Here is a 12,645-nt window from a genome sequence, read left to right as displayed (position 1 = left end):
TATATTTGTGTAATTTATCATATTTAATAATCCCATTTTGCGAGTTTGCATTTCACTGATTTTATTCATTTAGAGGAAAACTGAACCTGTTAGTCTATAAATAGAAAAAAAAGTAACTAGTGATACTTATTTGAAAAAGTAAATCAGTTTTTTTTTATGCATTACTTTACTGGTAACTCTAAAAAAGTAATCTGATTACAAAATTCATGTTACTTGTAATGTGTTACTTCCAACACTGATTATAAATTTACATATCAGAAATATATCACATTAAAACTAGTGCTTTAAAAATCTTTAAGATACAGTATGGCATTTGGCTCACTGCACTAGGAGCACTAACAACAATTTGGGTTACACAAGAAGAACCTCAACAGATTGCACCCTGTAGATTTCTAATAAAAAGTTGATGTCCAAGTCATTATGTAATTTGCACACTGCTAATTTACAGTTAACCTTTATGGTGAATTAACTTGCAAAATGAGATTACAAAATGTCAAGTTTACCATCACAGATGTCATGCTAAAATATCTGGAAATATGCCAGTGATGTTTATGCAAATGTGCTTTGTATGTTAAAGGACAACTCTGGCAAATTTTTAAGTTCATCTTGATCGTTATATCTTTGTGAGTAGTCTATAGAAGAAAAAAACGAACCGGATTGGTGCTTGCTCCAATTGGTGCAAGCACCAATCCGGTTCGTTTTTTTTTCTTCTATAGACTACTCACAAAGATATAACGATCAAGATAAACTTAAAAATTCACCGGAGTTGTCCTTTAACCTTGAAATTGATTTGAGTTCAACGCAAATGGATCTGTTACCTTCTTCAGATTGAAAACCATAATATGTAGTTGTAAAAATACACTTGATCTTGTTTCCAAATATTTGCTGGAAATATGATAAGAGAGAAACAACATAATCCTATGTATGTTCAGTACTTGAAGTAAGATTAACAAGGCACAGCTAAGACTTTTTCAGCACAACCGGCCGATGAATTCCCCCCAGCATATACAAAGATTTTATATTCCCAGCTTGTCTGCTCTTGTTTGATTTATTATTTGATTTTCTTTTGCAGAAAACGTTCATAAAAATGGCCCATCTCATTATTATAGGGATTTCAGTACAAGTGTTGTACAAGTTCATTCTGAAACGCCAGCCAGACATTTTACCTCAGTAATTGGAAATATAGCAATAAGGACATATGTTAGTTTGAAAATAGAAAAATAATGAGAACAGAATCGCAACTTTCTGGTGTGCCATTTTATAGCACCTGCGGTACTTTCTCAGCACTGTAAAAAAAAATGTTACAAAAAACAGCTCAACACAATGTGTTGTTTCAGAATTTTTATCATCTCCGTCTCTTTGTTCTCACAGATATTGATGACTGTCAGTCTAATCCATGTCAGAATGGAGGCACCTGCATTGACGAGATCAACTCTTTTGTATGCCTGTGTCTGCCCAGCTATGGGGGAGCCACCTGTGAGAAAGGTAATTAAATAACACACATAACATGCACACTTAAATGCAAATGATAAAATAATGACAGATTCTGGAGGTGAGAGAAATTTGTGATCTAGAATAAACAGCATATTTTAAAATAATTTCCATATGGATTCAAAAGTGTTTTGTATCTCTGTGAGCTTATGTTCCTATATTCAACGATTCAGTGTAAAACCTACTTTTACAAAAGTACTTGAAATAAATGGAAACTTTTTTTATTGTAACATATTTTAATAATTTGTATATATTTAATTATACATTTATGAAATAAAAAAGTAATATTTTAAATACATTAATATATAAAACTGGATTAAAACCAAACAATTAAAAGTATTTATTATTTTTAATTAGCTTTTATTTTTCATTTTCATTTTAGTTTGTTATACTGATTTTGTTTTATGTGCGTGCTTTTTTATTAGGTTTTTTATTAGTCAGTTTTAATTCATTTTATTTCAGATGTAGTCATTTTCATCTTCCATTTTTTTATCTTCAATATTTATAGTTTTTGTTAAGTTTAAGTTTGTCTAATTTGTATATGTTACTTCAGCTTTATTTTAATTAATACATTTAAGATGTTCAATGATGGCACTGATATTAAATTGTGAGAATACATAAATAAACAAATAAAACAAAAATATTTAACTGCAGAATGTCACAAGTGACAAATCAAAATCAAGTAATATATTTGTGATGACATATGAGATTATACATTAAGTTGAGTTGAAAAAACAAACAAATAATGCAGCTTATGCAGAGACGAGTTTTCACATAGACAGCAATACGTGCAGATAAACTAAACAAGCTGCACCTGTACTGAGACACAGCAAATCTAATCCTAGTGTAATCCACAGCAATGTCAGACCTCCACAGCATGCTTACTTTCACCAGCCTGAATGTGTTTGCTGTACCATCCTATGCCCTTACAACCAAGTCTTCAGCTGCAAGGCAATGAAGCATGGGCGATCAATCCTGTCCAAGCCATAAGAGAGAGTAAGTGAGACAGAGAGGGAAACAGGAGTGAGAAAATAGAGGAAGCAGTAGGAGAGATGCAGACAGACTTGCAATCGCTCTGGTGGAGCGAAACGCACCTTCAACCGAATCCTCCCTCTCCAAATGCAGCCCCCCGAAGAGAGTGGGGGGAAAGCCCTCCCATCATACACACACTTTATGTCTTGTAAAGTGGGTTGGAGAAGTGGGAGCAGTGGACTGGAACGGGCTCATGGCTGCCCTTCTGGTGATGACCGAATATTCATTTTAGGTGAACTATTACATTAACATGCAGGAAAACTTTCAGTGTGTAATATTTAATACATTTTTTTATTTTATGCAAGTGCTTATTTGATTTTGATTGGACAAAGCATGTGGCAAAAGATTGTAGAGTGCAAGAGTCAACCCAACCAGTCAACAGTTCCGAAAGTAAAAATCAATTTCAATTTCTCCAGAAGAACTGGTTTTTAATGATAACTTAAAAATCAGTTATTTTGTTGCAGAAACTTTACTATGTTTTAAGAATATTAATAAATGTGAAGCTACTTTACGTTTGTATTTATATCTGTGCAATAACTTAAATTGTTCTTATAATCAACAACTTTAAATCAGTAGTTTTATTTTTTGACAGTTTTTAATTCAATTGTGTCATTTGAAAGGGAAAAATGTGGTGGAGAAAGCGGGCACATGCAATATATTTTGTTATATAGTGTGACGATTTAGCACGCTAATTAGATTAAAAAATAAAGTCTGATATATAATATATATATATATATATATATATATATATATATATATATATATATATATATATATATATATATATATTTATGACATATAAATGACACTCACCACACAGCACAAGGTTGCATCACCGCCTTGTCACGATTTCTGCTAAACATAAATTCCTCACCTGGAATAGCATTTTTAAATTACACCTCGAGAGGACCAATATGGATGTTTTTGCATGAGAACAGTGGTTAATGTACAATCACGCACACCCCTTCAATAAGAATGATCAAAGAGGAGCTGAAGCCCGTGTCAGGTTAATTTGTTTGCTCACCCAGTCTCCGGTGTAATGTGATTCAAAGACTGTCTGTTCTCATCACAACCACATCAGTCCTTTGAAGCTCACCTGCTTCCAACAGAAACCTCCAGTTTCCATGGCGACCACTACCAATGTCAGTACACCTACAACGCCACCAAACCAGCAGGTTCAGAGGCCAGCTGTTCGATACACAGTGTAGTGTGTGTATCGACAGTCTCACTGAGCCAATTAATATGTTATGCTAATTGCAACTCTTCCGGTTGCTCAAATTGAGGTAAAAGCATTTTTGAACACGTTAAACATTGCATTAAAAAGTTGGTGGGAGGGGGGTCCTCTCTTGTCTTTAACTCCACTAAATTTTCATGCAGCATTCTGAAATGTAGCTTTTAGCACCTGTAATTTTGGCTCAAACCCTTCCCTGCCAGATACTCACTCTCTGTCTACTCTTATCAAATCTTGAGTACATGTACCGTGCAATTTCTGCTCAATTGGCTTTCTTAAACTCAAGAAATCGAACAAAAGAAATTCAGGAACTTGCATGTCGTGCTACAAACACCCTCTATTCTTTGTGTGAAGTGAATTGAATAAAAAGCTGATTAGCATGTGACATGCTTAATTAATCCCAGTGCTGCACTTCACAAAGTATTTCATGTCACTTGCATGTTAATATCATGCAGTTCTTTAACTTCTCTTTTTAAATCCCAATCCATAACGTTAATATTTGTTCAGAGAGAACAGAAAGTGCTTTTGGATAGAGGTGCGCAATCCCAAGTTGAGAATGAAGGGACATTAATGCCACCCGTGGCTTGCCGAATCACATTTTAAACCAATAATTTCGATGCAGGAAACTGCCTGCAAAGAATCCCGAGCCCCACGCACACAATTTCTGCATATATCTCTTCCTTCCAGCTCATAATTTAGTGAGTGCAAGCAATTCCCAGCGTATCTGCCTGACTGTGAAGTATTTGTTAAGTCAAATGTGTGGGGAAGATTTATGAGCTGGAGTCATGCCTGATGCTTATTAACTTAGACCCAACACAAAACATCATTTTGTTGTCATAGTCAGAGTTTGTCCTCGGCCTAGTGTGATGCCATAAACATACCAGCCAGTTTTGTTGTCCATTTCAAACAGCCGTGCTATTAATTACAGGGGTTGGACAAAGAAACTGAGGGGCTTTTTACATTATTTTCAACTAAATACAGAAAAATAATGTATACGTTTTGGCTGTTCATTTACACGACAATTGCATTTCGGGGACCTAAAAAACGTAAGCTTTTGAAAACAGATTTCAAAGTGCAATTTTTGAAATCGATACCATTATCGTCTTTGTGTATACAACAAAAATATGAATTTGTGATATCGGTGACATTATGCACATGTGTATTATGTGTTCAATCTATAAGCGTGTAGTGTAGTGGCATCACCAACTACTGGCCTGGCATGAATAATACAGCATTTTTAGTCTTTTTGCGGATCTATGTGAACGGGAATTGTTTTGGCACTGCTGTCATCTGTACTTGAAAATTGCAAAAGAAACATTACATTATACACATTACATTGTTGTCTTATAAAGGTTCACTAAAACACTGGCCAATGTAGTGTTAAAGGTTTCACGGCTATATATGCGTGGCCTGGTGTGAGTTACGATCAAAGGCATACATTTTTGGACTTATATCTCAGGAATGTCCTTGGCAACAGTTAGGAAACTCAGGCTGTAGATAGAGCCTGAAAGGCCCTGTCGAATGAGACCTGCCCCGGTCTGGGGCAGTTGGGATCGGCATTAGGGCCGGTCAATTTTGCGAGGGGGCATCCCTGAGGCCTGCAGTTGATGTATTCTGGCAGTGGCCCAGAGGTATTCTTCCCACCCGAGTTTGAGCACACTGGAACTTTCTGTTCCCGAGTTATGAGTGAAAGTCTACCGGGATAGGTGATGTCAATGGCAGCACCATTTCAAATTGCGCCCAGTGTATATCTCGGCCAAAACTGGACGAAAGCACCTGAAATTCATACCGGGGATAGAGTTCATTTAGACGGTCTTCACTGATTTTACATTCCATCAAATATTGAAAATATTGTTCAAAAGAAGACAAATTGTGGGTGCTTGTCTCACTGGCTCATCTGTGACAAGGACAGCAAGTCTTTGTGGTGTATTGAGAGTAGACATGTGCCGATTTTCGATAATGCGATTTATCACGATAATGAATATGGACGATATTGTTATCGTGGGCACTTTAAAATATCGTAAATAATAATTTATTAACAATTTATTTTTATTTTTATATAATGCACTCAAGAATACTTTGCCCATCAACCGTATAAATGCTCAACCCCGCTGTTCTGCGTCAAATGGACGCGCTCAGATGTAAACAAGCCCAACGTGCGTTTGCACATGACTGAACCATAGACCGTAAAAAAATATGGACGACTCGACATCATCCGTTTCCGCTTGCCATATTTGAAGCTTTCAGGCAGCCTTGCACGGCGCGGACATCTTGGGACCGAGTCTGCGCAGTAGCGATTTCGGGACCGGAGTTGCGCAGTAGAGCGCAGGAAGTAGAGCAGGAAGTACAGTCGCGATATCAAAAGCCTGCCCACACGCTCGCAGATGCAGAACAATTAATTATGTTGGTGTGAAATAAACAGTTATGGAAATGTAGAAATTAAAGCTAAAGCTCTAATCTGCTCCCAAAAATTTCGAAAAAAGTCCGTTAGTGCCTCAGTGACAACTTCACTCAGAGAAGCCGTCAGTCTCAGCTGTCAATCATGACGTCACACCCCCGGTTTTATAGCATCAAATAACTAACTCAAACTAAACTTATTTTTAAAACGAACACCTGAAATGAAATCATCGTGATGATAACTGCCTTCAGTGACATATACTAACTTTGGGGAAACATTTTTGAAGTGTAATTTTATTATTTAGTTTGCCTCGTGTCCATTAGAAATCACAGAGGGGCGGCTATACTGGGACCGGTCACCGGGGGGCGATCGAGGCGCGAAAGCTTCAGTAAATGAGAGGGAGACTGCAGGCTTGGACTGAACCGGTGAAGGAGACGCTGCTGAAGTGCCTCTCAGTGACAGCAGAGGGCGCTGATGGAACGGCAGAAAGCAGCAGTTACCCCGGTAACCCCGCAAACAAACAAAACGCGTGTAGTTTTTAAAACAGCCATACGTTTTTTGTAATCTCAATGTTGTTCATCACAGCACCAAATACTTAATACTTAAAGACTTAATAGGCTATTTATTTTCAAAGTTAAACATTTTTATGTTTTAATCTGGACTACAACATGCCCTAATGATTAGAACTGTTCTGATTATTTATTATTGTTCAGTAAAACTTTGAGACATATGACTTCATTAGTTAACATGTTAATTCATTATTACCAAACTGACAATGAAAAATACTCATAAAGACTTACTGTTACTGTTTAATAACATTAAAATCAAAATCAAAATAAATCAAAATAACATTTTTCATGGACCTAAGATAAAACTAACAATGATCAGTATTTCTTAACTAACATTACCAAAAACATTATACTTTCTGTGACAAATGTAGCTATTGCTCAATCTTAGTTAATGCATTAAATAATGAGACCTTATTGTAATTTGTTACCTGTTGTTCTTTATAGCCTAATTCTTTTGCACTTTAATCTGTTTGAAACAGAAATACAGAACTGTATTTTTGGTGCATTATTGTATTTAAACATTCAATTATACTAAAATAGTTCTTAAAGCTGTTATGCTATGGCAACACTTTTTTTTTGCAACTTATTTCAATATCGTGATAATATCGTATATCGTGATAAAAAGCCAGCAATTAATCGCAACATGAAAAATTAATATCGGCACATGCCTAATTGAGAGCTATGGTATCCAGGGTAATGTCTGCATACCACCACGTAGGAGGTACCACATCCAACAGGAGTAACTGTTGAGGCAAGAGGAAACTTTCTTAAAGGGATGTCCTGGCTAACGTGAATTATCTCCACACAAAAAACCCCTCAGCTGCCCAACTCACTGCAGAATTAAATGCACATCTCGACTCTCCTATTTCAACCAAAACAGTCAATTTGCATGGTCGGCTGCTATAGCTAAACCTTTGGTCACTCATGTCAATGCCAAATGATTCATTGGTGGCAACAGTACAAATCATGGGTTGTGGACAATGTGAAACCCATATTGGACATGTATTATTCTTTGATGAGTCCACCTTCACTGTCTTTCCCACATCCATTGGAGTTATGGTGTGGAAAAGCCCAAAGAGGCTTAACTTTGTAACAAGCATTGTACCCTGAAGGAAGTATCGTGTATCAGCATTATAATGCACCAATACACACAGCAAGACTTATGACAGAATGGTTCGATTCACATGAAAGTGAAGTTAAATATCCCCCTTGGCCTTCACAGTCACCATATCTAAATATGTTTGAGCTACTTGGGGGTGTTTTGGAGGAGGGAACCAGAAGACATTTTTTCCAGCAGCATTACATAGTGACCTGGCCACTTTTCTTGAACAGAAATGGCTGAGAATTTGTCTGGCCACTGTGCAGGAGTTGTATTTGTCATTCCCAAGACGAACTGATGTTGTATTGGCCATAAAAGGAGGCCCTAAACTAATAAATATTGTGGTCTAAAACAAGGAGGTTCAGTTTCATTGCCCAAGTCCTGTATTTCACAACACAGTTCCACCCAGGGTTGAAATGTATTTATTTCCTATATTTATGAGATTTTACGGTGCTCTTTCCTGAGTCCAAAAACATCACGGAGGTCATTTTTAATATGTTTTCTATTCAACTAGACTAAAAAAAGAGCAAAGCTAAAAAAAAAAATTAAAAAAAAATTGGCAAATTATTTAGTGGACTTTTAATGGTCTTAACCATTTTAATTACAAATCACTGGTCAGGACATGAGCAATATTTGTACAAATACTGTAGATAAAGTAACTTTAGCAAATAATAGCCTTCATCTTTGTTTTTGTTGAATGTTTTAAGCCGTGGTAAACTTGCAGTCAGCTTTTTAAGGGAAGAAAATTCAGTGTTGTTCCATTCGATATTAATGGAATTTAAGAGTTCATTAGTAGATGCAAAAAGTCTCCCAGTTAGTTTGAGTTTAATATGAGACCAAATTTTCACTATAGGGTTCAAATCTGGACTCTGACCAAGCCAAAACGTGAGCCTCAAGCCACTTTTTGGTTGTGTTCACAATTTGGGCAGAAGCACTGTCTTCATCATTATGTAATATCTGATCATTCCTCAACTTTTTATTGGTGGGAAGCAAGCAACTCTCCAATATTCTTCTGTACTTCACAGCATTAAATGACTCTTCACAGTGAAAGATCTCACCAATACCATCAGCTAAAAAATCCACCCACACAATGAGTCTCTTCCTCCATTCCTCAGTATGCTAGAGATGCATTTATTATTGTATTTCTCAGCAAATTTTCGAAGACACCACTCTGGAGCCTCACCATGCGACTGTTTCATTGTGATTCATCACTCCACATACGGCTTTTCAAGTTCTGCAAAAATTCCTGACCAATAATTAAGTTGTTAAGACAATTACAAACTTAGTGTTTAGCCATTTTGTCCCTATTTTGCCCAGGAATGTATGAAATTATTTTGGATATTTAGATTATATATATTTGTAGATTTTATATATAGAGAGATTTTCTGTCTGACGGTACTGAGTTTAGTAGATGCACTAAAACCCAGTTTGAAACCATCATGTAGTCTGAATCCATTCTTTCATGCTAGAATGCTGGATTTGTCAATATATTTATAATAAATATTTGGCAGGTTATTTTTGTATCTGGCAGTGTTGACTCATACTGAGCAAAGAAAAACACATTTTGTTAGAAAACAGAAGCAGGAGATTGCACTCAAAATAGGATGAATATCTTTCAAGTTAAACATATTAATCTAAAATAATTCACTGATACAGAATATTGTGAAATAAATCACATTTTAGATTGCAAAAGCACTTATGAGGTAGCTGAATATATTTTACCTCACATATCTTGGGCATTTTTGTGACATTTTTCTCCAACCCTGATTATTTTCTGTCCCTAAATTTGCCTACCGTAAAAAAAAAATGGTAGTTATTGAAGTTTGCGTGTTCGTAACAAGGTTAAACAATGGACCAATCCAACTTGATGGCATTTTCTTTTATCTTAAAGGAAGTTTTGTCAAGACTATAGCAGATTGATTGACAGCTGAAAAGAGTGGTGGGGATGTTACATGCCGTCTAGTCTGAGCTGGAGGGAGGCAGATCTGAAAATAATCAAGGCAGACAGTGAGATGTACCACTGAGGTCCTGCATCAACTAATATTGAGCACAGCCAAATTAATCATGGCCTTCTGGGTCTTTAGATAGTGTTTGCACTAATGAAGATTTCTTAATTATAACATCACATCAACAGGAGCGTGTGGTGAAGAGTGCTAAAGAGTTGAGTAGAGGTACACATTTCTAGCTTGTCTTTTTGACCTTTTTTTTTGTTGTTGTTGCAAGCAATCTTTTATATGAATGCCAGTCAGAACACTCCAACTAGCCTATATGGGGATTATATGGGGGTTTATATACAAACCCCTATATAATCTAAAGTAAAGTATATTTAATAATTATATATTTGTATATGACTTCAATAGTTGGATTGTTTTTTTTTTAGCCAATCAGAAGACACTTGCTGTCTAACGTTTATTTTGCATAATCCATATATGCACCAGGAAGTTAAAGGAGTAGTAGCTTAAAAATATTAATGACATTTATGAGGTCATATTCAAATTCATTTGCAGCTGTTGCGTGTTAGTTTGTAGTTTTGAACCATTCCAAAATGTATAAAGTCACCTTAATTAGACTAGTATTATTCAGGTCAGTGGTTTTCAATCCCAGTCCTGGGTACCCACAGCTCTGCACATGTATCTATGTCTTTCTTATCTGCCACGCTCAGTTCAGTTCATAGAGCTCTCACCTATTGAGCTGATGACCTGAATCATGTGTTTTAAATAAGGGAGACACACCAAACATGCAGAGAGGTGGGTCCCGAGTAAAATAATTGAAAAACCACTGATTTAGATTAAATAATCAACATTGTTGAGTTGTTCTGGAGAGTTTTTTGACATAGGTCCATGTCGATATGATGCCTAATAATCTGTGGCAGACACACTCAGGGGGAAGAATCAAGTATTCATCAAGTTCAGTCTTCATGCATCAGAGAGCCACAGCGTGAGGATTTTTTTTTTTAAGGTTGCCAATCAGGGCCATGAGCCAGTGAAAAATTTCTCCCTTCTGTTAGGGGAAATATGATAAATGAATGCTGCAGAGTGTTGGTGTTACTGAGACAGCTGGAAAAAGAGGAAAACACGATAGGAAGACTTTCCTAGTACTTGGCTACTTTCCTAGTCTTGTTTCAGCAAAGCAATTGTAAAAGTTTGGCACTAAACGTGCACAGAATTCCCCAAACTTAGTTTGGTGATTTTGCACTGTGAATGCCTCTCTGCAGCAAAGACCAGCTTGAATTTCACAACAGTGCTGGTTGTTTCTACGAGTTTTTCAAACTTAAAAGGGATAGTTCACACAAAAATTTAAATTACCCCATGATTTACACACCTCAAGCCATCCTAGGTGTATATGACATTCTTCTTTCAGACAAATACAATCAGAAAAAGGCCCTGGATAATCTAAGCATTATAATGGCAGTGAATGACAGCCCAAAATTAGAAGCCCAAAAAAGTGTGTCCATCAATTATAAAAGTGATCCACGGCGCCGGGGGGTTAATAAAAGCCTGACATTTTTTGATTCCATAATTAACACATTATAAAGTCAAAAATCTAGCTTCCAGTGCACCCCATTTCGTATTCAATTTACAGAAAAAGCGTAACTGGCATGATGACGTCAGACGCAAGCATTTTGAACTGCGAGAGGCGATAGTTTAATACAGAAGGTGGTCCGCCGAAAGCTAGATATTTTACTTCATAAAGTTTTAAATATGAATATTTTTCTTACAAAAACCCTTCGCCTCTCTTCTGCCTTTATTAACCCCCTGGAGCCAAGTGGATTACTTCTATAATTGATGGATGCACTTTTTTAGTGTTTGAATTTTGGGTTGCCATTCACTGCCATTATAATGCTTGGAAGAGCCAGGACATTTTTTTATATAACTCTGATTGTATTCGTCTAAAAGAAGAAATTTGCATACACCTAGGATGGCTTGAAGGTGAGGAAATCAGGGGGTCATTTTATTTTTTAGGTGAACTATACCTTTAAGATCATATTAAAACTTCTCATGATGTCCCAAAGGGTATTTTGCATTCATTAAGTTTTGGCTAAGGGTTGTGTGCCATTCAGCCTTGGATTGACCGTGCCTTAAAAGTGCCTTGAAATTCAGAGATATTCATACTGTAGTTGTGCGGTATGTGTTCATCAAAACAATTTTTTATAGCTTGACTCATTTTATGTGCTTTACATTTTATGTACATTTTCCTAAATCAGATACTGGATGAATCCTATACTAGTTGCAGAGCCGTAAAGCCGCGTCATAATGGGCTCCCCGCAGACGGCCTGTAATTGCTCTCGATAAACCAAGCTGATGCACCTTGTGGCTGTGAGTGTGAGTGCATGAAACCCGAGTGCTTTCGGCTCGCATCAGCTTTAACAAGCGCCAGCCCCTTTAAATCAAGTACGCCAACAGCCCGTTCCATTGAGGCTATAAGCATGCATCTCCTTGGCAGTGTTTTTTTTTTTTTTCTCACTGTTACAGATAGTGTCTGTACACAGACTCAAATGGCAACATGTTTGTCGACCCTTGTTCCAGCATTCGCCCCTCTGTTCTCACTCCATCGCGTTCACATCTGTGAAAGTGCACTTATTGCTCCTTGCTCTCAGATGATCCTGACTACATCATCCAAGACAGAATGAGGTGGCTGAGACTATTTGAGACTTTTCTTCACTATTGCTTCCTGTGTCTACTTGCACCTTGTTTACGGCCTCCATTCTCACAAAGAGCAAAAACATGCTCCACGAAAATGGCACCTGAAAATCAACCCCCCAAATGCTTCATAATGAGGGGTGTTGAAAACACAGCACTAAAATATCACATTGTAATGTGAATAA

The 12,645-nt window shown here is 36.8% G+C and overlaps 1 protein-coding gene across 1 annotated transcript in view; it reads left to right on the top strand.

Moving 5' to 3' along the window:
* The window catches only part of ncanb (neurocan b), a 142,931-nt gene that overhangs the window by 115,696 nt on the left and 14,590 nt on the right, over window positions 1-12,645 (top strand). Inside the window, exon 10 of the mRNA XM_067415880.1 lies at window positions 1,372-1,485. Coding sequence (XP_067271981.1) covers window positions 1,372-1,485 — 114 coding nt within the window. The remainder of the gene's footprint in view (window positions 1-1,371; window positions 1,486-12,645) is intronic.

Source organism: Pseudorasbora parva, chromosome 14 (genome assembly GCF_024679245.1).
Source record: "Pseudorasbora parva isolate DD20220531a chromosome 14, ASM2467924v1, whole genome shotgun sequence".
Lineage (NCBI taxonomy): Eukaryota > Metazoa > Chordata > Actinopteri > Cypriniformes > Gobionidae > Pseudorasbora > Pseudorasbora parva.
Note: the sequence above shows the minus strand (reverse complement) of the source record. Positions and strands in the feature narration are given on the sequence as shown.